We start from the raw sequence: 23,543 nt of genomic DNA, 5'->3' as shown, positions 1-23,543 counted from the left end.
CTGGTGGTTGTGCTGAGATGCTCCAGGCTGCTTGTGGTGTGTACAACACCCAGGTCTTGTGTGCCCTCGGGGCTCTGCCTGAGCCCGGGCTGTGCCGCTGCTCCCGCGGGAGGCACAGACTCCTTCCAGCCAGGCTGCAGGTGGCTCTGTGAGCTTGGGGTGTGCTGTGCAGCGGCGTGCAAGGAAGCTGGAGGCCAACAGTGGGAATTACTCATTGCCTAATACTGCTAGGGAAACTTATCTACAGCGTGAGTTGGGAAGGGGGGAGCAGTACGCAGAGGAGCTCGTCTTGGCAACTGGACGGGCTTGGGAATACTGGGACAAAACGCCTTTGTCCCTGGAGGATGGTGGCTGTGAAAGATGAGACTCCTGTCACTGCTGCATGGACTTGGAGAGGGGTGAGGCCTGGAGTCAGCTTGGAAAGCAGAGCATCCCCGTGCAGCTCTCGGCTACCCGGTGTGATGCTGTTGACTGGCTGGGGCACAGGCTGCCTGCAGGGTGTGGGCTCCAGTGGCCCCAAATGGGCTTCGCTCACCTGGTGCTGTGGGTGCTGCTTGTTTCCATCCCCTGCAAGGGAGCCTGCCTGTTCTTCTGCCAGAGGAGCTCAGGGTGTCTGCAGGACACCTGAGGTCACATTGCTTCCAGGGGGGTTTGGACTGATGCTGCTTGTTTCCTGAGCAAGAGAGGGATGGGTTGGAGATGGGCTTCCCCAGTCCCAACTCTGACCCATCCTGTGAACGCAGGGTGAGGTGCTGTTGCCATCTGCTGGCTCCTTGGTTCCTGGTTGACAGGGCTTCGTTTCTGGCTCCTTCCAGGACTCTGGGTCTCCATCTCTGTGAAGGAGCCTGCGGTGCCCTAAGGGGTGTCTCGCTGCTGTGCAGCTGTGAGGACTCGGGGTCAGGGCTGGGCATGCGCTGCTGTTCCTGGCTGCAGAGGTGAGCAGGGCCTCCTCGCTGCCCACACCGTGCTGCCCCGGGCAAGGGCTGTCCGAGCTCAGAGCAGCTTTAGCACGACCAGGCGTGTCTGTCTGCATACCTGCTGCCTGCCCAGGCCTGAGGATGGATGTTTGTGGTGGTTTCACACAGCGCCTGGAGATGGGCTTCACCCTCCCTGCTGCTGGGATCTCCGAGGAGGCTCCAGCAGCTCCTTTCCAAGCTGCACAAGAGGAAAAAGTGTGGCTACAACAGGGGCACCCTACACCCAGCCAGGGCCTCCAGCAAGATCATCTTCCCATTCGGTGGCATCGGCCAGGGAGCGAGGGGCTGCGGAGCTGGTGCTGATGCTGGTGGCGGCACGAGGGGGTGAAGGCAGCCTGCCTGCTCCCTGGGAGAGCTGCCTCTGCTCCAGTGAGGTGAGTGGGGAACCCCTCCCTGCCTGGGACCCTCCTGCCTCCCCCCACCCCCAGCAGCATGATGGTCCCAGATCCCTTCCCTCCCTCTGGGTCCGCTGTCGGCCCCGTTTTGTGCTGCCCTGAGGCACCAAGAGAGGTTCTTCCCTCTCTGGCATCAAGAGCTGAGACCAGGACCCAGCCTCCCCATCAATCAACACCAGGAGAGCACAAGCAAGTTCTATGCAAAAGTATTTTTATTGGATACAAAAACATTCCAGTATAGCGAAAAAAATGACATCATTGCTGATGGAGCTTGTCCGGGCTAAAACCCAAGACTTGCTGCTCTCTCCTCCGGTCCTGCCGCGGGCCATCGGGTCCCTCCCGTTACGCCTGGGCTTTCTTGGCGGCTCCGTCCTCGGAGGCTGGTCCGGGCTGTGGTGCCGCAGGGCTGACCTGGATGGGCACGTTCCTCTCGGAGGCGGCGGGCAGGGCCAGCCTGGGGGCCTCGATGCGGAGCTGCCCCTCCTTGGACAGGGAGCACGTCAGCGCCTCGGCGTCCACCTCCTCGGGCACGTCCCACTCCCGCTTCAGCACCTCGTACTTGTAGGAGAAGGAGCCCTTCTCGTCCGTGCTCTGCGTCTCCTTCTGCCCCACCAGCACCACCTTCCTGCCCACCACCTTCACCGACAGCTGCTCGGGCGCAAAGTTCTTGACGTCCTGGCAGACGGAGAAGCCCTCGCCGGAGCCCTGGGTCAGGGCTGCGCTGGTGCTTGGCGCTCGCTCCAGGGCGGTGGCTCCTTGGCTGGTCAGGAGCTGCTCGAAGCTGCTCATGAACTCCCGAGCTTTCTCCATCTCCTGCTGCAGCTCAGTGAAGATGGTCTCTGCGTGCGGCCAGAGGGTCCTCACCGTGCCCAGGCGGGTGGCCAGGGAGCTGGAGGCGAATGGCGCGAGGTGCATCCGGCAAAACATCGTCGCTGCTGGTGCTGCTGGTGCTGCTGGCTCTGGTGCTGGTTCAGGCTCTGGCTCTGGGTCAGGCTCTCGTTGTCCCCTCTCCAGCGAGCTCCGAGTGCTCTGCCCCGGTGCCGCAGCCGGCGGCTTTTATTGCCCTTGCCGGGGAGGAGTGGCCTCATCCCGCACATCACGTCACCCTCGGGAGAAGAGCTCAGCTCTTTCCAGCCCGTTCCAGCTCATTCTTGTTACTCACCCACGAGGAGCGGCACCTCTCACGCCGTGCCCCGCATACCTTCGCCCTTAGTCTCGCAGCTCTGCTCTCCTGCCTTATAATTAGCAGCATCACCTCAGCCTCCAACGGGCCGCCTGAGCCGCCCCTGCCAAAAATCTGTGGCCTTTCTCCTTCCCAGGCAGGGAGTGGGACCGGGCTCCTCCCTGCCTTCCCCCCCCATCTGCAGGCAGGAGAGCCCCTCTGCCCCCCCGTCCCATCTGCAGGACCCTCAGCTGCCTGGGGGGGGGGGACCCCCAGGTGAGACCAGAAACAGCCCCTGAGCCCCCCCAGGGCAGGCAGGGTGCTGGGGGGCAGGACAGGACAGCGGGTGGCCCCCGGGGAGGGGGGGAGCCTGGAAAGTGCGAGAGGCGTCTGGCAGCGGGTGATGTAGGAACACGTTGCTTTAGGGGTGGGACCGTCCCTGTGCTGGCCGAAGGAACGGGCTCCTGGCACAGCGTGACCTGTGCCACTGAGCCCCCCAGGGCTTTGCTTGCCCCCCGGCCGGTGGTCCCGCGGGCGCTGCTGCATCGCGGTGGCTCTGCAGAAACCCGAGCCCCCGGCGGTGACTGCAGCTCCCTATTTGCGGCGTGTGACTCGTCCCCAGAAGCAGGCGCTGCTATTTTGGCTGGCGGATAATCAGCCTTTCAAAAATAGGCGATGGCCCCAGAAGGGTGCGTGGGGAGAGAGCGTTCTGGAAGGGGCACACCCCTGGGCAGGGGAGGATAAAACCCGCCGCTCCCCGGCCCCAGCCCAGCACCGCTCGAGCCCCGCGCAGAGCAGAGCCGCAGCGCGCCGGGAGCGGAGATGCTTTGCCGCCTGCACTTCATGCCGCCCGCGTCCAGCTCGCTGTTCCCGTGGCTGGGACCCATCCGCACCCTTTGGCCGCATCCGGGCACCCTCTTCGCCGAGCTGGAGCGAGAGCTGCGGCTGGAGATGGAGCGGGCGCGGGAGTTCATGAGCAGCTTCGAGCAGTACCTGAGCAGCGGGAGCAGCCCCGGCCGGCTCGGCATCGCCGCGGAGCGAGCGCCGAGCACCAGCGCAGCCCTGACCCAGGGCTCCGGCGAGGGCTTCTCCGTCTGCCAGGACGTGAAGGACTTTGCGCCCGAGCAGCTGTCGGTGAAGGTGGTGGGCAGGAAGGTGGTGCTGGTGGGGCAGAAGGAGACGCAGAGCACGGACGAGAAGGGCTCCTTCTCCTACAAGTACGAGGTGCTGAAGCGGGAGTGGGACGTGCCCGAGGAGGTGGACGCCGAGGCGCTGACGTGCTCCCTGTCCAAGGAGGGGCAGCTCCGCATCGAGGCCCCCAGGCTGGCCCTGCCCGCCGCCCCGGAGAGGAACGTGCCCATCCAGATGGGGCCGGCGGTGGCGCAGCCGCCGGCCAGCGCCGAGGACGGGGGCGAGCGGGCCAAGGCGTGACGGGGAGCGGCGGGGGCCGGGCTGAGCCTGGCTGTGCCAGGGCAGCTGCTGGCCACAGAGCGGGACCGCACCGGCGACCGCGCGACGGCCCGGTGGAGGGGTCTGTGCCCGAAACACGTAGTTTTTTTGATATGTAATAAATATCCCTGACTTTTATTCGTGTGGCTTCTGTGTTCGCTGGTCTCGCCTGGCCCCGTGCTTTGCAGCGCTCCCGGCTGTGCCCACGCAGCGGGACGGCAGCCCGGGGAGCCGGGCTGGGCTGGCACGGGGCACGTCCTGGCACCTCTCCCCAGCCCTGCCTTGGCGGAGGGGCCGATCGCGGGGCTGCGGAGGGCCCTGAGCATCCCCCCTCCGGGCTGCCGACCCCAGGGTGGTGCTGGGACACTCCCGTGCGGTACCTGCTCAGCCACGAGCCGTGCCGTGCCATGCCGTGCCAAGCCGTGCGCCCCCACGCCATTGCCAGCACCTTCCACGCGCTGCCGGCTCCTCCGCGACCGAGCCAGCCGCCAAGCCACGCCCCCCCGCGGCGAAATGGGCGGGGCCTCCCATAAATGGGCAGGCAGGGGGCGGACCCACCCATACACACGCCGGGGGGGCGGGGCCACGCTCCCTATTGGCGGGGAGCGGCGGTGTGGCCACGCCCCCGTGTTTACACGCTGGGGGCGTGTCGGGGGCGTGACCTCACTCCATATATGGAGAAGGAGGCGTGGCCGCACTCCATATATGGAGGAGGGTGCGCGGCGCGCAGCGCGCCCTCCAGCACCGAGCACCGGCGAACCGGGCACGGTACCGGTTACCGGCGCGGGGGCTCCTCCGGGCAGTGATGGCTCCGCGCCGCCGGCACCACCCCGGGATGGGCTCTCGGGGCGGTCAGTCCCCATCGGGCACGGAGCTCGATCCTCTCTGGCCGGTTCACGCCGCCCGCAGCCCCGGGCGGGAGCTCCGCTCCCGCCCGGGGCTGCGGGCGACGTGAACCGGCCCCGGTAGCACCGGCTCCACCCGCTCACCGTAGCGGACTACCGATCCCGGCGTGCCCGGCGCGCAGGCGCAGTGAGAGCGGAGCGCACGCCGGGCCCGGCATGGCGGAGCCGGAGGCCGCGCAGCCCGGACGGCCCCAGCCGGGCCCGGGAACGGCGGGGAGCGGGACAGCGGCGGGAGGAACGGGATCCAGTGACCCGGCTCGGCCCGGGCTGAGTCAACAGCAACGGGCGAGTCAGCGGAAAGCGCAAGTGCGGGGGTTCCCCCGGGGCAAGAAGCTGGAGAAGCTGGGGGTGTTCTCGGCCTGCAAGGTGGGCTGGGGCCGGGGCGGCGGGGGGGAGCGGCGGGGGGAGCGGGAGAGGGGTGCGAGGACGGGCAGGGGCGGGGGATGCGGGGGGGGGGTGCAGGGGGTGCAGGAGGGGGGTGCTGAGCCATGCAGGGGGTGCAGGAGGGGGGTGCAAGGATGTGCGTGGGCAGGGGATGCAGGAGGGGGGTGCTGAGCTGGGCAAGGGGTGCAGGAGGGGGCTGCAAGGACGTGCAGGGGTGGGAGCTGCAGGAGGGGGGTGCAGGAGGGGGGGTGCAAGGACATGCATAGGTGGGGGACGCAGGAGGGGATGCTGAACCATGCAGGGGATGCAGGAGGGTGGGGCTGCAAGGACACGCATGGATGGGGGATGCAGGAGAGCGGTGCAGGGGATGCAGGATGGGGATGCAAGGATGTGCGTGGGTAGGGGGTGTAGGAAGGGGGTGCTGAGCCGTGGAGGGGATGCAGAAGTGGGGTGCAAGGATGTGCGTGGACAGGAGATGCAGGAGGGGGGTGCTGAGCTGGGTAAGGGGTGTAGGAGGGGGCTGCAAGGACATGCGTAGATGAGGGATGCAGGAGGAGGGTGCTGAGCCGTGCAGGGGATGCAGGAGGGGGCTGCAAGGATGTGCGTGGGCAGGGGGTGTAGGAAGGGGGTGCTGGGCTGTGCGTGGGGTGGAGGGAGGAGATGTTGGGCTGTGCGTGGCTGGGGGGTGCAGGAGGAGGGTGCTGAGCTGTGCACAGGAGATGCAAGGGTGTCCGTGGGCAGGGGCTGCGGGATCCTGGGGCTGCGCTCAGGGGGAGTGTGGGAGAGTGTCAGGGTGCTGGGTCACGCGGGGCGGGTGCTGAGGAGAGCTGGGTGCTGGGGTGGGTGGGACAGGCGGAGGAGGCTCTGTGGTGAGGGGGTTGTTTGGCCAGAGGAGGCAGCAGCCTTGGCCCCGCTGCCGTGTGACGGCCTCTCCCGTCCCAGGCCAACGACGCCTGCAAGTGCAACGGCTGGAAGAACCCCAACCCTCCCACCGCCCCCCGCATGGACCTGCAGCAGCCCGTGACCAACCTGAGCGAGCCGTGCCGGAGCTGCGGCCACGCGCTGGGTAACCCCCGCGGGGCGCCCGGGACCCCCCGGCGAGGGGAGCGGGGCCGACCCCCCGCCTCACCGCGGCTTTCTCTGCACCGCAGCCGACCACGTGTCCCACCTGGAGAACGTCTCTGAGGAGGAGATCAACCGGCTGCTGGGCATGGTGGTGGACGTGGAGAACCTCTTCATGTCGGTGCACAAGGAGGAGGACACAGACACCAAGCAGGTGTATTTCTACCTGTTCAAGGTGCGTCTGGGGCTGGGCACGTCTCGCTGCTCTCCTGGCCTCGAGTCCCCCGGGAGGGAGGTTTCCAGGGAAGCAATGGGCGCCCCGAGGTGTCCCTGGCACCCTCCTGGCCGCGGGAATCGGTGCAGCCCCGCAGCCGCGTCCTGCCGCTGCCCCGCTCGCGGTGGGCCTGGCTCTGGGACGTCGGTGACCGTGTCCGACGGCGTCTCCGCAGCTGCTGCGGAAGTGCATCCTGCAGATGAGCCAGCCCGTGGTCGAGGGGTCCCTGGGCAGCCCCCCCTTCGAGAAACCCAACATCGAGCAGGTGAGGCCGCTGTCGGGCTCACGCGTTGCACCCATGGCTTGTCCTGTGTTTTGCTGCTCTTGCCCCGGTCTTCGGGGGCAGCTCTGAGGGGTCTGGGGCAGCACCCGGCGCCCCTCCACCGCCCCTTCCTCTCCCCAGGGCGTCCTGAACTTCGTCCAGTACAAGTTCAGCCACTTGCCGCCCAAGGAGCGGCAGACCATGTACGAGCTCTCCAAGATGTTTCTGCTCTGCCTCAACTACTGGAAGCTGGAGACGCCGTCCCAGTTCCGGCAGCGCTCGCAGAACGACGACGTGGCCACCTACAAGGTCAACTACACGAGGTGAGGGCGGGAGGGGGTGTGAGCCCCGTCCTGCCACCCCTGCGTGGGGCTGACCCCGACTCCCGGGGGCTGAGGAGACCCGGTGTCCGTGGGGGGTCACTGCTTCCCCTCCAGTCAGCTGTGCCCCTCGTCCCTGCTCCCAGCAGTGCTGTCCCGGGAGGGGTGCGGGTGCTCTGGGGTCGCGGGTCCCAGCCCCGTCCCCGCAGCGTGTCCCTCTCTCCCAGGTGGCTGTGCTACTGCCACGTGCCGCAGAGCTGCGACAGCCTGCCCCGCTACGAGACCACGCACGTCTTCGGGCGCAGCCTCCTCAAGTCCATCTTCACGGTGACGCGCCGGCAGCTGCTGGAGAAGTTCCGCGTGGAGAAGGACAAGCTGGTCCCGGAGAAGCGGACGCTGATCCTCACCCACTTCCCCAAGTAGGTGCCCGATGTGGGGCTGAGGGCCTCTGCTCCCTTGGGGTGGCCGCCGTGGCACGGAGCCGGGGGGCTGTGTGTGCCCACCGGCCGACGTGCCGCTCCCCGCCAGGTTCCTGTCCATGCTGGAGGAGGAGATCTACGGCGAGAACTCTCCGATCTGGGAGGCCGATTTCACCGTGCCGGCCACCGAGGGGGCTCAGCTGGGGTCTCGCCCAGGTACCTCGGGGAGCAGCTCCCCCAGCGCGGGGGCTGCAGGGTGAAGGACCGAGGTGTGGGCGAGCCCTGGCCCGTGGCGGTGGCCGGGCTGCCGCAGCGTGACAAGCTGCTGTCTGGCAGTCACGGGCATCGCTGGTCTCTTCCAGCCGCGGTCAGCGCCGCCGCCGTGCCCACCACGCCGCTCTTCAGCAAGAAGCTCAGCAGCAGCAGCTCTGCCGCCAGCCTGGACGCCGGCACCCCCGAGCCCCTGCCAGGTGGGGCCGGCACGAGCCCGGCGCCGGGGAGCTGGGGCCGCCCCCGGTCCCCGCCGGCGCTGGATGTGCCGCTCTGCTCCGCTCCGCAGGGGAGAAGCGGAAGCTGCCCGAGAGCCTGACGCTGGAGGACGCCAAGCGGATCCGCGTCATGGGAGACATCCCCATGGAGCTGGTGAACGAGGTCATGCTGACCATCACCGACCCCGCCGCCATGCTGGGCCCCGAGGTACGGCCGGGGGGTCCAGGGTCCGCCGAGCTGCTTCCCTGGCGCGCCGGGGCCGGGTTGGGCTCCCGCCGTGGAGGGTGTGCCAGGGCCAGTGACCCCTCCGCGCCCCCCCCAGACCAGCCTGCTGTCGGCGAACGCGGCGCGGGACGAGACGGCGCGGCTGGAGGAGCGCCGCGGCATCATCGAGTTCCACGTCATCGGCAACTCGCTCTCGCAGAAGTCCAACAAGAAGATCCTGATGTGGCTGGTGGGGCTGCAGAACGTCTTCTCACACCAGCTGCCCCGCATGCCCAAGGAGTACATCACCCGCCTCGTCTTCGACCCGTGCGTGGCCGGGGGGCGCGGGGGGGTGGCGGGGGGGGCTGTGCCCGCTCACCCTCGGCCGTGCTGCCCGCAGGAAGCACAAGACCCTGGCGCTGATCAAGGACGGGCGGGTGATCGGGGGGATCTGCTTCCGCATGTTCCCCACCCAGGGCTTCACCGAGATCGTCTTCTGCGCCGTCACGTCCAACGAGCAAGTGAAGGTGGGAGCGGGGGGGCGGGCGGTGGGCACGGTGCGGGGGTCCCCGGCAGCAGGGTGGGGAGGAGCGGGTTGCGGGGGCAGCGGGGGGCAGGACGGTCTCTCTGCAGCTGGGTTGTCCCAAGCCCTGGGGCCCTGGGCGGCAGCGATTGCCCTGGGACATCTCCCAGCCGCTGTGTCGGTGCGTGGGAGGGGGCCGTGTGTCCTGTCCAGACTGGGCTGCCTGGGGGGTCCCTGTCTCACGGCGGCTCCCCCAGGGCTACGGCACGCACCTGATGAACCACCTGAAGGAGTACCACATCAAGCACAACATCCTCTACTTCCTCACCTACGCGGACGAGTACGCCATCGGCTACTTCAAGAAGCAGGTGGGCTCCTTCCCCCGGCGCCGCTCCCCTGGCCCTCCTGCCGCCAGCACCCTCCCACCCGCCCTCTCCCTCCTAGGGCTTCTCCAAGGACATCAAGGTCCCCAAGAGCCGCTACCTGGGCTACATCAAGGACTACGAGGGGGCGACCCTGATGGAGTGCGAGCTGAACCCCCGCATCCCCTACACCGAGCTCTCCCACATCATCAAGAAGCAGAAGGAGGTGCGTCCCGCGGGCAGGGCAGGGGTGCGGGGATGTGTCTGCTCCTGGGAGCCGTCCCTCGAATCTCCCCTGGGAGCAGGCTCACAGGGCACAAGGGGACGCTGCGGGGTGGTGGCCGGGGCAGAGGGTGCAGCCGGTGCTCTGGGCCCGTGGGGTCCCGTGTCACGCTTTGTCTCCCCCCTTCCAACGCCCCTTTCCCCCCCCAGATCATCAAGAAGCTGATTGAGAGGAAGCAGGCGCAGATCCGCAAGGTCTACCCCGGCCTCACCTGCTTCAAGGAGGGCGTGCGGCAGATCCCCATCGAGAGCGTCCCCGGCATCCGTGAGTGGGGCCGGCTGCGGGGGGCGAGGGCTGGCGGGCAGGAGGGCTCCCTCCTCCCTCGCCCACGGGCACAGGGCAGACGTGGTGACATTGACCCTTCTCTTCCAGGAGAAACGGGATGGAAACCACTGGGGAAGGAGAAGGGGTGAGTGCTGGGGGGGGCTCGGGCTGCTCCTCGCTCCTGGCACTGGGGTGGGGAGGTGGGAGCGGGGCACTGGGATGGGCAGAGGCTGCCCACCCCAGGCTGATGAGTCTGGTCTTGTCCTGCTCATGGGTCTGTTCTTGTCTTTTCTTTCAGAAAAGAGCTGAAGGATCCAGACCAGCTCTACAACACCCTGAAGAACCTCCTGGCCCAGATCAAGGTGCGGGCAGGGGGGTCCCTCTGCTCTGGGTGCCTGTCCCCTCGATGGCCCTCAGAGCCATCGGGCCAGGCTGTCCCGGGCTCTGCCCTTGGGGGAAGGGGGTGCCCCAGGTGTACGGGGAGCCAGACCCCCACGTGCTGGGGCAGGCAGGGGCTGCCCTGACCTGCCCCCCCTCTCCCCAGACCCACCCCAGCGCTTGGCCCTTCATGGAGCCGGTGAAGAAGTCGGAGGCGCCGGATTACTACGAAATCATCCGCTTCCCCATCGGTAGGTGGTTGTGCCCGGACCCCCGGGGCAGGGCGGCGGAGGGAGGGCTGCAGGCCCCCCCGTCGTGGGGTCTGTGCTGGGGAGCTGTGGTTGGGGTGACGGGGTGCTGGGAGCCGCAGGACAGTCCAGAAGAGAGAGGGATGAGTCGAGACCCTCAGTTGGTGTCCAGCACCGTGGCTGGGGGGGTACAGAGGCCTGGGCAGACCCTTCCCTGCCCCCAGACCTGAAGACCATGACCGAGCGCCTGAAGAACCGCTACTACGTCACCAAGAAGCTGTTCATCGCCGACCTGCAGCGCATCATCACCAACTGCCGCGAGTACAACCCGCCCGACAGCGACTACTGCAAGTGTGCCAACACCCTCGAGAAGTTCTTCTACTTCAAGCTCAAGGAGGGGGGGCTCATCGACAAGTAGGGCAGCTGGCCTGGACCTGCCTTGGCCCCTGGGCCCGCCTTGGGAGGGACAGGGCTGCCCCTGGGACCCAGCCCCATGCCCTGGGCAGGGGCTGCTGGAGGGTTTGTTGCTGCTGAGCAGCCCGGGGGGAGCTGGGCCTTCCCTTGGGGGGGCGAGGGGACAGGGGGTGCCCTGGGGCTTTTATCCCCGAGCTGTCGGCTGCCTCTCCTGGGGGGGTGAGCAGCGGGGCTGGAGTCGCTGTGTCAGGGGCTGCCTGGGCAGAGGCAGCGCTCAGTTCCTACCTCTCCCTGGGGCCAGGAGCCCCCCCGCACCGACGCTTCCCTCCTCCCCAGGGACGTGCCTTCTGCCCCGGCTCTCGGTGACAGGGCAGGGGCACACAAGTGCTTTGGTTTTCTGCTTCCGTCCACGCACGGGCAGCCCCTGCCCCTCCTCTTGAATGTACGGCGGGGCTCAGCCCTGCCTGCCCAGCCTGCGGGCAGGGACGCTGCTCGTGGGCCAGGGTCCTGCTGGCAGGGGGGGCTCTGCCCCTGTGCCCCAGCTCCTCCTGCCTCTGCCAGCTCTTCCCTCACCCTGGGGCAGGTCTACCCCAGCTCTGCCCTCGCAGGGGCCCAGCCGCAGTCCGTACAGCCCTCCCTCCCTGCTCCTGCTGCCCCCGGGGCTGCCCTCGCCCGGCCCCGAGCCAGGAGGGGCTCCTGGTGCTGCCCTGGCCCCGCTCCCCCTGCCCTGCCCCAGCGGGGGAGACCCTCTGCCCCTGGGCGTGGGTCAGCTCCTGCTCGCCGCCCCCTCATGTTCTCCCTGGGCGCTGGGCTGGGGAGCACAGACCCCAGCAGTGACTTGCCCCCCACCCTCGCTTGGTCGCCTGCTGCCTTGCCCCCGCGCTGGGGTGGGACCGCCCCCCCCCCCTTCCCCTGTCACTCTGGTTTTGTTTGGGTTGATTTTTTTTTTTAAATAAATGTCCTTGTGCAGACGCAGCCTCGAGCCTGGCCCTGCTGCTGGCAGCCTGGGGGCTCGGGGGGGGGATGCGGGAAGCTCCGGGGCCGGGCGGGGTGCGGGGGCGGGGCGGGAGCTCCGTTTGGTTTCGGTTACTGCCTGTGACGTGGCTCCCCGGCGGCGTCGGGGGCCAGTGCGCGCCGGGCAGGCACCGGGGGTGGAGGCGCGGCTCAGCCCGGCTCGGTTCGGCCCCGCTCGGTTCGCCTCAGCCCGGCCCCGCCGCTACCCCGGTCCCGGCAGCGCGGCCGGCAGGGCCCTCCCTTGCTCCCCCCGCCCCGTCGGAACGCGCCGCCCCGAGTTTCGTTTCCCAACCGGGACCGGCGGCCCCGGGATGGAGCTGCGGGGGACGGAGGAGCTGCGGGGGACGGAGGAGCTGCGGGGGTACCAGCGCGAGGCGGTGGCCCCGGCCCTGCGCGGCCTCAACTGCATCGTGTGGCTGCCCACGGGCGCCGGCAAGACCCGCGCGGCCGTGCACGTCTGCCGGCGGCACCTGGAGAGCCGGCGGGGCGCGAGGGTGGCCGTGCTGGTCAACAAGGTGCCCCCCGTCCCCTGCCCCGGGGCTAACGGGGCGCCCGGGCGGTGGTCGCGGGCCGGCGCTGAGCGGGGTCTCGCGGCGCAGGTGCACCTCGTGGCGCAGCACGCCGAGAAGGAGTTCCACGTGCTGCAGAAGGACTTCAGGGTGACGGCGGTCAGCGGGGACAGCAGCCACAAGGCCTTCTTCGCCGACGTGGTGAGGCAGAGCGACGTGGTCATCTGCACGGCGCAGATCCTGCAGAACGCGCTGCTCAGCGCCGAGGAGGACGCGCACGTGGAGCTGACGGGTGGGCGCGGGACCCCCGGCGCTGCCCTCCCCGCGGCCGGGCCGGGCTGGCACTGCCCCGGCCGAGCCTCCGCCACGGCTCACCCCGCTGCCCTCGCTCGCCTGGCGCAGATTTCTCGCTGCTGGTGATAGACGAGTGCCACCACACGCACAAGGAAGCCGTCTACAACAAGATCATGCTGAATTACCTCCAGCGCAAGCTTAGCGGGCAGCAGGGCCTGCCACAGGTCCTGGGCCTGACGGCGTCCCCCGGCACCGGGGGGGCAACCACCTTCAAGGGGGCCGTGGACCACATCCTGCAGGTGGGTCCTGCGCCCCCCGTCCTGCACCGGGACAGGGTGTAACGGGCACAGCTTCCCCTGGGGTGCAGCAGGGTGTTGATAACCCTTGGGATGGGCACTGGTAGCCTGGCACAGGCCCTGAGCAGCCCAGGAGGGACGTCCCCAAACTCGCCGGGGTGCCAGCGGGCACCATGTGCCGCGTCGCCCTGGGCTGCCGGGGCTCAGGGCTGGGAGCGGGGTCTCGCCCTCTCAGATCTGTGCCAACCTGGACACCGAGAAAATCACGTCGGCGCAGGAGGAGCTGCAGCACCTGCAGAGGCACGTCCCCCAGCCCAGGAAGCAGTACGACCTGTGCCAGGAGAGAGCGCAGGTGAGGGGGGCCGGGGCTGTGCCCCCCAGCCCCTCGGCATAGCCCGCTCTGGGGAATCCCTTGGCCCAGGGGGATCCCGCAACTGTCCGGGTCCTGCCGTGCAAACAGCCCCTGACCCTGGGCCAGGCGCTCCAGGCTGTCCGCAGCGATGTCCCCAACCCCTCGGGTCCTGAGCCCCTCTCTGCTCCCAGGACCCCTTCGGCAAGCAGCTGAAGCGGGTGATGAAGCAGATCCAGCAGCACATGGAGACGCCCGGGCTGCCGCAGGACTTCGGCACGCAGATTTACGAGCAGCGCATCGTGGAGCTGGAGAAGAGAGGTGAGGAGGCGGTGGTGCGGGTGCGGCGGGGCCGAGCGGGGGCCGCGGGGCCGGGCTGTGACCGCGGCGTGCCTCGGCCCTCGCCAGCCGCAGAGACGTTTCGCCGCAAGACGCGGGTGTGCGCGCTGCACCTGCGCAAGTACAACGACGCGTTGCTGATCAACGACGCGGTGCGGATGATCGACGCCTTCCAGTGCCTCCAGGAGTTCTACACCGCCAAGAGGGACACGAAGGACCCCACCGAGCGGTTCCTCACCGCCACGTTTGAGGGTAACGGAGGGGCTGGAGGGGGTCGGTGCTGGCTGCGTTTGGGGGTCAGGAACCCCCCCCGACCCCCCGCTTGGCTGCGCAGAGAACAGGACGAGGCTGCAGGCGCTCGCCGGGGACCAGCGCTACGAGAACCCCCGGCTGGGCAAGCTGGAGGAGATCCTGCGGGAGCACTTCCAGCCCCAGGGCGCTTCTCGCGGCATCGTCTTCACCAGGACGCGGCAGAGCGCCCACAGCCTGCTCAGCTGGCTGCGGGGCACGGCCGCGCTGCGCGGGCAGCACGTCAGGGCCGCCGTCCTCACTGGCGCCGGCTACAGCAGCCAGACCCAGCACATGACGCAGGTGAGCGGAGGGTGGGAGGGAGCTGGACCCGCACCTCTCTGCACGCTTTGGGTGCTGCCAGGGGCTCGGACCCCTGTGCAGCTGCTCAAGCTTCGCCCTCGCTTCCCCCCCAGAACGAGCAGCAGGACGTGATCAAGCTGTTCCGCGAGGGAGCCCTCAACCTGCTCTTCTCCACCAGCGTGGCCGAGGAGGGCCTGGATATCCCCGAGTGCAACGTCGTGGTCCGCTACGGGCTGATGACCAACGAGATCGCCATGATGCAGGTGCCTCCCCGGGCTCCCTCTGGCCGCTCTGCCTGGCCCCATGTCAGGGGCAGCCTGCCGGGACACCCCAAAGCCACGGGGATGGGACACGGGGGCTCTCGCATCCCCCGTGCCCACCGGTGTCTCCCTGGGGATGAGCCCAGCCCCTGGCAGAGCATCCCCTTGGTGAGGCGCAGCGGGGTGGGGACGGTGGGTCCGTCCTTGCGGGGTGGCATGGGGAGGCAGGGGGGGTCGGCCATGTCCCTCCTCTGCTGACTGCAGCGTTTGGCCCTTGCGCTGCAGGCCCGGGGCCGTGCCCGCGCCGAGAACAGCGTCTACTCCGTCCTCGCCAAAGCCAACAGCAGAGAGGTCTCCCGGGAGCTGCTCAACGAGGACCTCGTGGAGCTCATGGAGAGGGCGATCAGGGTGGTGCAGGCCATGCCCGAGCAGGAGTACCGCCTCAAGGTGGGCACCGGGAGGGCCTGGCAGCTCCTGCCCGCGTCTGCTGCCTGGGTGCAGCCCCCTGCGCCCTGCGTTTGGCCGCGTGCTCTCCCCTTGGGGCTGCACCGGCTCCTGGCAGGGGGTAGCAGCAGGCGCACAGGGCAGTGTGTGCCCACCCTGTCCTGCCCGCCCTGCCCTGCCCGCCCTGCCCTGCCCACCCTGCCCTCCGCAGATCTCGGAGCTGCAGCGGGTGGCCGTTGCCAGCTGGCTGATGAAGGAGGCCAGGATCAGCGAGAGGCGGCGGCTGCACAACCCGGACACCGTTTACCTCTACTGCGTCAACTGCAACGTGGTGGTGTGCCGCGGCAGCGACCTCCGCACCGTGGAGGGCATGCACCACGTTAACGTCAACCCCAACTTCGGGTAGGAGCTGGGCGCTGCCAGGCAGTGCTGGCACGAGCTGCTGCGCTCCCCACCCGGGATGGGCAGGGGGGCAGCAGCCTGCTGCCAGCTCTGTCCTGGGGATGCGGATCCAGGGAGGTGGTGGGAGCTTTGTAGGACTGTGTGACTACAGGAGCACACGTGCTGTCCCTTGGACCATCCTCCTTTCCTTGCAGGTTGTATTACAAAGTCTCCTCTGGGAAAATACAGTTCCAGCGGACTTTCAGCGACTGGGAGCCCGGGTGCCGCATCTCATGCCGCGAGTGCAGCCAGGTGAGCGGGGCAGGCGGCGATGCCCCGCGGCTGCAGCCCGGCCGGTGCTGGAGGGGCAGGAGGGGCCGTGCCTTGAGCCCCGGCTGAGGAACGGAGCTGTGTCTCCCTTCAGCACGTGTCCGTGTGATGTGCGTGACGCACACGCGGTACATGGACACGGGTGGCTGTCTCCAAAGGGGGACGTACTCCGGGAGCAAGGAGCTGCCTCTGTCCCTGGTGTGCGTGGCTGTGCAGCCCGGGGATGCGGCATGACTGTCCCCTCCCTGCCCACACAGGACTGGGGAATGGAGATGATCTACCGGCAGGTGAAGCTGCCCATCCTCTGCATCAAAAACTTCGTGGTGGAGACGCCGACTGAGAAGAGGAGGTACAAGAAGTGGAGTGCGGTGACGTTCCCTGTGGAGGAGTTTGACTACTTGGAGTACTGCTCCAGCACCCACGACCAGTCCTCTTAGCGCGGGCTCTGCTCTGAAGAGGACAATTCCCAGGCAGTGGGACCCTTTCTGTCACCCTTGCTCCCCATGCCGCTGCCTTCCCCTCCTGCCCCCCAGCGCTGCTGGGCCTGGCAGCTGCCGCCCTGCCAGGTGAACCAGCCCTTTCACGTGGGTCCAGGACACGGCCCAGCGTTTCTCTGGCAGCCCCCGATGTGCTTCGTGAAGTAAAGATCTGCTTTAACTCCGTTAAAACCGTGTGTGTGCGCGCTGGGGACGAGGGAAGCGCTGGCGGTTTCACTCATCGTGAGAGCTCGCTGCACACAGGCACCTTGGGTGCGGGACAGCCCTCGCGCCGGAGCCAGACCACCCGATCCCACCGCGCTGGCAGCACGGGGGTCCCCGGGGAGGAACCTGTGACTGTCTGGGGCTGCATGTGTGGGGCTGCCCCAGGCCTGCACCTCCTGCAGACATTGGCCTGAGTGACTGCCCTGGTTTTGCAGGGATGAAATTTATAGAATCCCTTTTCTGTGACATTTTGTTGCAGTGTGTGCCCAGCTGGGGCTGGTGATCGAGGCCATGAGCAGTGAAATCCAGGGCAGCTGCCCCGGGCTGGCCCAGGTGTGTGCTGTAACGTTAACCTCAGGGTCACTATAAATGGGGAAGCTGCTGGCGGAGGTTTCTTTGCTTGGCTTCTCCTCCTCCTCCTCTTTTTGATGGTTGTTATCACTGGAGGAACTTGCCACCACTCTCTGAGCTAAGTATAATTTTGTGTCTTTTGTGTTAGTATTGATACTGCTTTCCTTGTTTTGTTAAATCTGTTCAATTTTCAACCCACGAGACTCCCTCTTTTTCCCAGTTCCCTTTCTGGGTTGGGGAAGGGACACTGGGTGACAGAACAACTTGTTATTGTTTAGTCCTGGGTGCGGGCTACAGGGAGACAGTGACCCACCCCACCCACCCAGGACCAGACCCTGTGTGGTGCAGACCGAGCCCCAGCCCCTCCGGGGGGGCTCAGCCCCTCTGGGGGTCTCGGCCGCCGGAGCTGCGGGGGGATTTGACCTGGCAGCGATGAAGGGGCTGAACCAGGGTGGCCCGGGGAAGGGGTTGGGTGTCCCTGCCCCGGGGAGCTCCGGTGTCCCCGCGGGGCTCTGCGGGTGCGGCCGGGGCGGCTGAGGGAGCGGGGCAGGACCCCGGGCCGGCCTCGGGGGGCTTCGCTGCCGGGGGCTCGGTGTACCCCCGGCCCCGGGTCCCGCGTCCCCACGCGTGCGGTGCCGCCGGCGGGCGCTAGAGGGAAGCCCCGGCCCGGCCGCGGGGTGCGGCGGTGCCGGGGATGCTCAGCCGGTGTCCGGCGGGTCGGGGGAGGCTGCGGCGCCGCACCCCGGCTCCGTGCGTGTCCCGGCCACGCGTGTCGGTGCCGGCCCGGGACGTCCCGCTCCGGTGAGCAGCGCGGTGGCTCGGCGGGTTCCGGGGCGCCCCGCGGTCTGTCCGTGCCCCCGGCCCGGAGCAGGCGGGTGGCTCCTGCCCGACTTTGCCCCGATGAGGCACAGCCCAGTTCCAGCCCCGTTTCGGGCGGAGTGAGCCCCGGGGGAGGCGTGAAACCACCCCCCGCTCATCAGAATCTGGGTAATGAGGCCGTTTGAGTTATTTGTGGCGCTCTGTGGGCTGGGGGTGGCTTCTCCTGCCTCTCCCCAGGCAGGATCCCTCCTGCAGGGACCCCACATCCTTTTGCTGAGCTCAAATTGCCCTGGTTTGTGCTCGGAGAATCCAGGCTGTGAGTTAACCTGGTGGGTGCCCGCAGCACAGGGTGGCACCATCCCTTACCAGCCTAGACGGATCTAGTTGTCCCCCTTGGTGCCCCAAGCCAGAATTTCTGCAACATTGATCCAAACTTGCCCATTTTTGAGGGGTGCACCTGACCCCATGGGGTACAGGGCCAGGACAGTATCATTCTTTGGGACTCTGTGGGTCTTGTAAGTGGGTCTGCATCCACCCTCTGCTTGCTCCTCCCTGTGCATCTCTGCTTTAACCACGGTCACGTCAGGCTTCTCCTCCCCAGGGGCTCAGTCCCCTTGGGCCTGGCAGCGGGGAGCAGCCGAGCTGCAGCGATCGGTGCTGTGACCTTGGCCAATGTCCTTCAGAGCTGGCATCCTTCAGAGCTGGCCTCGCGTGGCTGAGTCCCCAGGCTGCCTGTGGCCGGGTCAGCGGGGGTGAGGGTGCGGGGACACACATCCCTGCAACCCCCGTTAACCCGCCCTGCCTGTCACGGGCAGCATCCCCCAGCCCGGGGCAGAGGCAGTGGCTGCTCCCCTCTGCTCAGCCATTCAGGTCACTCCCGCATCGATCAGGTCTGGAGCGTGCTGATAAACCCCTTTGGAGCCACAAGCACTCAGTGAGGCTCAAAGTCCATGTCTGAGCACGTCTGGGTGCCGTGGGGCTGCCCAAGCGCGTCCCCAGCGGGTTCCCAGCAGGCTCTCCCCGTGCGCCAGCACCACGTCTTCGCTTTGCACCGCTTGTCCTCCTGCCGTGGGTCAGACCCCCGCCCAGGGGGGTTCTCTGCTCCCCCCCTCTCAGACAGCCCAGGGCTGGGCTCCCCTGAGGGGGCTGCACCCTGCCCTGTGCCACCCGCTCCCTCTCCCCAAGGCACAGCGTGGCCGTGCCCCCATGGAGTATGACAGATGTACCCGGCCCTTCGGGCAGCGCCTGGCAGGCTCGTCCTGTGACTGAACCAGCCTGAAGCCCCACTTCATCCCTCCCATCGCCCTGTCGATATCTGGGCATCAGAGAGGGCTGCCGGGCCGGTTCTTGCGCGCTGACACGTCCCCTGTCAATAACCTCAGGATTTAAGTCCGTGGCTCGAAGCATCTTTGCTTATCTCAGCTCCCCGAAGCACTTACGCTCCCGGCCATCGTAGCTCCCTGCCTGTAAGTGGAGACAGGCACCGTTAGCCCCACAGCAAACAGCTGCTGCAGCGGGTTTTGCTGGCGAAGGTGTTTTCCAGCCGCCCTTTTGCAGGTGAGCTCCCCGCACGCTGCCAGGCCAGGGCTTGGCACGGGGACAGGCACAGCCCAGGAGCGCCCGCGTCCTCCTCCCCCAGCACCCCTCGTGCCTCCAGCAGCCCTGTGTGCTCACAGACCTCTCCAGAGCGAGGGCAGCGCAATGATTTATTTTTATACAGCCCATTTCATTTCTCATCAGTGCATCAGAAAGCAACAATTCACCTTTCAATGCACCAGCTGAAAAAAATCCAGCTCCGCTCTGCTTGGCAGCGCCTCAGACTGGCCCTTTCCCGTGGCTGGGTGTTCGGCAGAGACTTAGAGCTCAACCTGTTCAGCTTATCGAAAAGCAGCCTGAGATGTGACTTGATTACAGCGTGCAAGTGCCTTCCCAGGGAGAAAACTGCCAGGCATTAAAGGGCTCTTTAGCTTAGCTGAGAGAGGAATAATAAGAACTGAGGGCTTGAAGGTAAAGTCAGACAAATTGAAACCCAAAATCAGGCGCAGGTCTGCAGCAAGGAGGGCGCAGAGCGGCTGGAGCGGGGTCCCTGGGCGCCTTTCTCAAAGCGATGCCCTGGTTGGACCATGGGTGCCAGGGCCGGGTGTCCTGACCTGGGGGGCTGCTCTGTCCTGGTCCTGTGCAGACGTGGGCTTGGGCAGCAGCAGGATGAGTCTGGTGGCATCCGTGGGGATGAATTTTCCTTCTCAGGGACATCTGAAAATCTCGCTGTCGCACGATATCTCTGCCAGAGCCCGGGAGCACTCAGCCCCCGAGGTGACCTTCCCCAGGGCGGCTGGAGCCTGCCTTTCTGTACCGGGGGAAATTCCAACCCAGTGAAAACTGCTCATGGTGGAGGAACTCGATCCTGAGAGCCGACAGCCCTCTCTCCACGCTGCTCCCACCTCCTCTCTCCGCTGCCGGGGACATCCTCTCTTGCTCTGCTCCGCTGTCCCTGCGACCTACAGCTGCGCATCAACGCTTCCCTGCCAGGAGTTAATCCCGACTGTTAGCATGTCAGGTTGCTGGTGGATTAAACAAGGGGATTAGCATCAAACCATTTCCCTCCTGCCCTGAGAGGGGAGGCAGGAAATATAATCGCTGCGGTTTTATTCTGCTTAGGCTAAAAAATCTCCCTGGCATGTGGCCTGGTGATGCCAGCTGTACCGGTGGCACAGGGATGCAGATGCCCAGGGTGGCACTGTGACAGGGATGCTGAGACTGGGGGCTGCTCATCCTGGGGGGCTCGGGGAGGTGTCCCTGCCCCGTGGCACTCGTTTAACCCCCACAGCCAGTGCCTGGGGTGGGATCAGACCCACTCATTGCCCAGCTGAGTGTGCACAAGGGCTGATCTGCCGGGTCCCAGCAGGTCCCAGAGCCAGGGGACGGTGATGCAGCCCTGACCCGATGGCTGCGGTGCTGCGGGCTTGCCAGCTTTCCCCCAGGCTGCTGCCCCAGCTGCGGTCACAGGACTCGCTGTCAGCGCTGGGCACAGCGGAGACACGACGTCTCTTCAGACAACATCCTAACTCTAAGCAACTCATTCTATTGAAAACTTACTTATTTAAGCTAAACAACAAATATCCCTTTGCACTGAGAGGTGTCCCTGCTCAAGGGGAGAGTTTGCTCGGCTTTGCTCGCTTAGCACGAGCAGCTGGATTTGCGGAAGCCTTTGGGCACAAGCTGTGAACTTCCACTGAGGTTTCCTGACCATGTACCTACGTAGCCAAAACAGGCTCCCAGTCAGAAGATACGGAGGCTTCAAGGCTACAAACCACCCACGGCAGCTGATAACGGCCTGCCTGAGGACAGGGAAGGAGCCCAACGAGGCACGAGGAGACCCCAGCCCCAGTTATCGCTACTGGACCAAAGCATCGCGTGAGGGCGGGTGAGTGGTCTGGGAGGGTGTAACTGCCCAGGGATTCCTTTGATTCAGCCCTTCTGCGGAGACACGAGCTGACCCTGCTGCTGCACCACTCTGTTAAATTATTTATTTTTATAAAATCCAATGCCTGAGAGTCTGCTGCGGGAAACCTTGGGCCCGAACTTCGGAGCGAAGTGACGCCGGGCGCCCAGACGGAAGGTAAGAGAGGGGGGAAAAGCACAGTGAAACTTTGAAATCGCAGCCAGGCCAGCCCCTGCTTTGGCTCGGTGACCGCCTGTATTTTGCCTCGGGCTGCCTCAGTTTCCCTCTCCACTGCTGGGGAAGGCGGTGGGACGGTGCCAGCAGCAGTGTGGGCAAGGCGTGGGAGCCCAGCAGCCTGCGGCTGCCAAGGAGGATTGTGCCTGGGTGTTCTTCACCTGAGCAATCAAACCCTTTATCCAGCGTTTGATTACAGGCCACAAAACATCATCTTTGATTCTTCATTTTCGTTCCCTTCGTTCGTCCCTTGGAGCTGAGGGCTGCTCTGGTACTCGTTAGTCCCAAAGCCCTAACCTTGCGCTGCATTCCTGCTATCTGAGAAATGAATTATTAATGGTGCATTAAACAGAGCCTGGAAAGGGGCCCTGGGACACTGATAATCAGGAGCTAATTGAGGAAGAAATGAGATACCGTTCCCGTTGCAGAGCGAGGACTGTGCAGTGCTGTGATACCAAAGGTGACCCTGCTGCAACTCCTGGCCGATGGGTCACGCCGGGATGCTCTGCCCCGGCCGGGATGCTCCGTGTGGTCCCCGTGCCCTGCTGTGTCCCACGCGTGTCCTGCCTGATGTGGGGACGGGAGCAGGCAGGGCACTGGTGGTGCTGGTATCTGAGTGGGCAGGAGGTTTGCAGCACCTGGTTTGTGTGGCACAGCCGGTCCCAAAGGGACAAGCCAGCAAACTGGTGTCCCACTGCCCCATGCTGCAGGGGCAAGGCTCGCCCTCGCTCCCCTGGCCCTGGCACCGCGTGCCTCAGTGGTCCCCCTGGGTCTGGAGGAAGATGGGGAGGGGGAAGCCGCAGCCGTTGGCCACCTCAACCACGTGCCGTGGTGCCTCTGCCACTCGGCACGTGGCCTACGTCAGGCTGGCATGGCCCCGTGTCCCACCGCCTCCCTTTCCCCAGCACGGGGGGTGTTGGGCTTGAGCCTGACTGTCCCGCTCCCCTCCCGGCACCGGCGGGCTCGGCTCCGCTCCCCCCAGCACCAGGGCTCCCCGCTCCGACGTCACACTGGAGCAGCCACGGCTCATCCAGGCTCCTTGCGTAAATATTCATGCACCAATGCAACGCTCTTCTAAATATAAAGCTTTATCTGGAATTTCATTTGAACATTAAGTGTAGATAATTTATTTATAATTAATGTAGACACCGAGTCCCATCTCTGGAATGCCTGTGAGCTTTCATTTATAATTGGGAGGTAAGTCAGAAGCTAGAGGCTGGGCCTCTTATCAGTTTCATTTTAATTTTTCTCCTACAGCAAACGAAGCTGGTGCAATTCATCTCTCATTAGGAGGAAGCACAAAACTCCCCTAAAATAAGTTTTATAGGGAACGTGTAATAAATCTATCTTTGTTCTTCTCGCCTTTGATAACGCTACCAGGGCTCACAGCCCCCTTCAAAGTGCTGCTCTTCCTGAAAAATAAGTCTATTAAAAATTAAAACCACTTTTCTATACAATAAAATTTACTCCCCGCAATTATGCAGAGGGACTGGTTATCTTCCTTCGGTAGATCTTAATTAAAAGTTACGACGGGAAGGAAAGAACGACCGCCATGGAATAAGACTCTCCTCTAACGATGAGCTGTCGGTGCCTCTTTCGCTCAGGTGCCCTTCGGGAGCCGACGCAGCGGGGCCGGTGCTGGCACGGGGCGGCGAGGGCGAGCGGTAAGGGGGCAGCTGGGGCTGCGGGCGCCCTGGGGGGCAGCTTCCAGGCGCCGGGGGTCCCTCCGTTATCCCTGCACCTGGTGAGGGGTTTCCTGCACCCATGGGTGCCCCAAGGGGTGCTCAGCTCCTTCCTCGCAAACCGCGTTACGGCGGAGCTGTGCCACGGGGGCTGCGCGGATGCGCTCGGGGCCACCCTGGTGTCCCCCTGCCTGTGCCGTGGGAATTTAAGGTGAACAACCTGGAGCCCACCACAGATGGGCCCTCGCACCTGGGCTGTGGACCAGGACCAGTCCTGTCCCGCGGGCTGGGGCCACCCGTCGGTGTCATTTCTTTAACCGGTTATGGCTGTTGAGACGTTCTGCTGCCCATCTCCCACCCCCTTCTCCTGGCTGTGAAGATGCTAACCCCCGTGATCTGGATCTGAAACATTTGTGAAATCTTTATGGGCTTTTGAAAAGATTTTAATTCCCTGACAGTGCTGCTTTCACCAAAAAAAAAAAATTATGACTCAATGAGCAATTACAGGCTGAGCAGCTGCTGGAGGGCCACGGCAGCTGCCCGAGCAGCTTGGCACGGCTCGGCGCGGCAGCCGAGGAGCCAGCGAGGCTTCCTGGAAAGCGATCTGGGATGGAGCCGCCCTGCGCTGACCCTCCCGGGCTGCAGGACCCCAGCTCGGTCCCTGTGCGTGGCCCCTCCTCTGCCCACCCGTGTCCCTTGGGCTCGGTGCCCCGAAGCCCGGGCAGGGGGAGGC

General features: G+C 65.9%; 5 protein-coding genes across 6 annotated transcripts in view; 4 read left to right on the top strand and 1 right to left on the bottom strand.

Moving 5' to 3' along the window:
* Positions 1-1,566: 1,566 nt before the first annotated feature.
* LOC137673621 (heat shock protein beta-11-like) lies at positions 1,567-2,594 on the bottom strand. Its single transcript, XM_068418535.1, has one exon. It carries the CDS (start codon positions 2,297-2,299, stop codon positions 1,715-1,717), a length of 585 nt encoding a protein of 194 aa, XP_068274636.1. The 5' UTR covers positions 2,300-2,594; the 3' UTR covers positions 1,567-1,714.
* A 641-nt stretch (positions 2,595-3,235) lies between these two features.
* LOC137673620 (heat shock protein 30C-like) lies at positions 3,236-4,121 on the top strand. The gene has a single exon (XM_068418534.1). It carries the CDS (start codon positions 3,357-3,359, stop codon positions 3,963-3,965), a length of 609 nt encoding a protein of 202 aa, XP_068274635.1. The 5' UTR covers positions 3,236-3,356; the 3' UTR covers positions 3,966-4,121.
* A 909-nt stretch (positions 4,122-5,030) lies between these two features.
* Positions 5,031-10,883, top strand: KAT2A (lysine acetyltransferase 2A). Its single transcript, XM_068418506.1, has 18 exons — positions 5,031-5,254; positions 6,215-6,338; positions 6,424-6,569; positions 6,784-6,873; positions 7,012-7,193; positions 7,418-7,609; positions 7,719-7,825; positions 7,972-8,079; positions 8,169-8,305; positions 8,421-8,629; positions 8,703-8,829; positions 9,083-9,193; positions 9,270-9,413; positions 9,620-9,734; positions 9,843-9,879; positions 10,033-10,096; positions 10,279-10,363; positions 10,585-10,883. The coding sequence occupies exons 1-18, from the start codon at positions 5,045-5,047 to the stop codon at positions 10,776-10,778; spliced, it is 2,382 nt and encodes a 793-aa protein (XP_068274607.1). The 5' UTR covers positions 5,031-5,044; the 3' UTR covers positions 10,779-10,883.
* Positions 10,884-11,936: 1,053 nt separating this feature from the next.
* DHX58 (DExH-box helicase 58) lies at positions 11,937-16,207 on the top strand. Of its 2 annotated transcripts, XM_068418512.1 has the most exons (12): positions 11,937-12,303; positions 12,388-12,589; positions 12,700-12,890; positions 13,123-13,239; positions 13,431-13,557; positions 13,645-13,827; positions 13,910-14,166; positions 14,280-14,429; positions 14,712-14,873; positions 15,082-15,272; positions 15,467-15,563; positions 15,839-16,207. In XM_068418512.1, exons 1-12 carry the CDS (start codon positions 12,100-12,102, stop codon positions 16,016-16,018), a joined length of 2,061 nt encoding a protein of 686 aa, XP_068274613.1. In that variant the 5' UTR covers positions 11,937-12,099; the 3' UTR covers positions 16,019-16,207. The 2 variants fall into 2 exon arrangements, with proteins under 2 accessions (XP_068274613.1, XP_068274612.1); XM_068418511.1 differs by having other exon boundaries at positions 11,937-12,589.
* A 4,493-nt stretch (positions 16,208-20,700) lies between these two features.
* The window catches only part of ZNF385C (zinc finger protein 385C), a 57,796-nt gene continuing 54,953 nt past the window's right edge, over positions 20,701-23,543 (top strand). Inside the window, exons 1-2 of the mRNA XM_068419041.1 lie at positions 20,701-20,876; positions 22,733-22,792. Coding sequence (XP_068275142.1) covers positions 20,701-20,876; positions 22,733-22,792 — 236 coding nt within the window. The remainder of the gene's footprint in view (positions 20,877-22,732; positions 22,793-23,543) is intronic.

The sequence above is a fragment of the Nyctibius grandis genome, chromosome 26 (genome assembly GCF_013368605.1).
Source record: "Nyctibius grandis isolate bNycGra1 chromosome 26, bNycGra1.pri, whole genome shotgun sequence".
NCBI classification, from domain to species: domain Eukaryota; kingdom Metazoa; phylum Chordata; class Aves; order Nyctibiiformes; family Nyctibiidae; genus Nyctibius; species Nyctibius grandis.
The sequence above is the reverse complement of the archived record's forward strand: the minus strand, read 5'-3'. Positions and strand labels throughout refer to the sequence as shown.

Bases quoted from the DNA above. Each gene is read 5' to 3' on its own strand.
- DHX58 (XM_068418511.1), top strand. From the start codon at position 12,100: ATGGAGCTGCGGGGGACGGAGGAGCTGCGGGGGACGGAGGAGCTGCGG. The intron at 13,828-13,909 runs GTAACGGAGGGG...TTGGCTGCGCAG, and splicing joins CCTCACCGCCACGTTTGAGG to AGAACAGGACGAGGCTGCAG. The intron at 14,167-14,279 runs GTGAGCGGAGGG...CTTCCCCCCCAG, and splicing joins AGACCCAGCACATGACGCAG to AACGAGCAGCAGGACGTGAT.
- LOC137673620 (XM_068418534.1), top strand. From the start codon at position 3,357: ATGCTTTGCCGCCTGCACTTCATGCCGCCCGCGTCCAGCTCGCTGTTC.
- LOC137673621 (XM_068418535.1), bottom strand. From the start codon at position 2,299: ATGTTTTGCCGGATGCACCTCGCGCCATTCGCCTCCAGCTCCCTGGCC.
- KAT2A (XM_068418506.1), top strand. From the start codon at position 5,045: ATGGCGGAGCCGGAGGCCGCGCAGCCCGGACGGCCCCAGCCGGGCCCG. The intron at 9,194-9,269 runs GTGGGCTCCTTC...TCTCCCTCCTAG, and splicing joins TCGGCTACTTCAAGAAGCAG to GGCTTCTCCAAGGACATCAA. The intron at 10,364-10,584 runs GTAGGTGGTTGT...CCCTGCCCCCAG, and splicing joins AATCATCCGCTTCCCCATCG to ACCTGAAGACCATGACCGAG.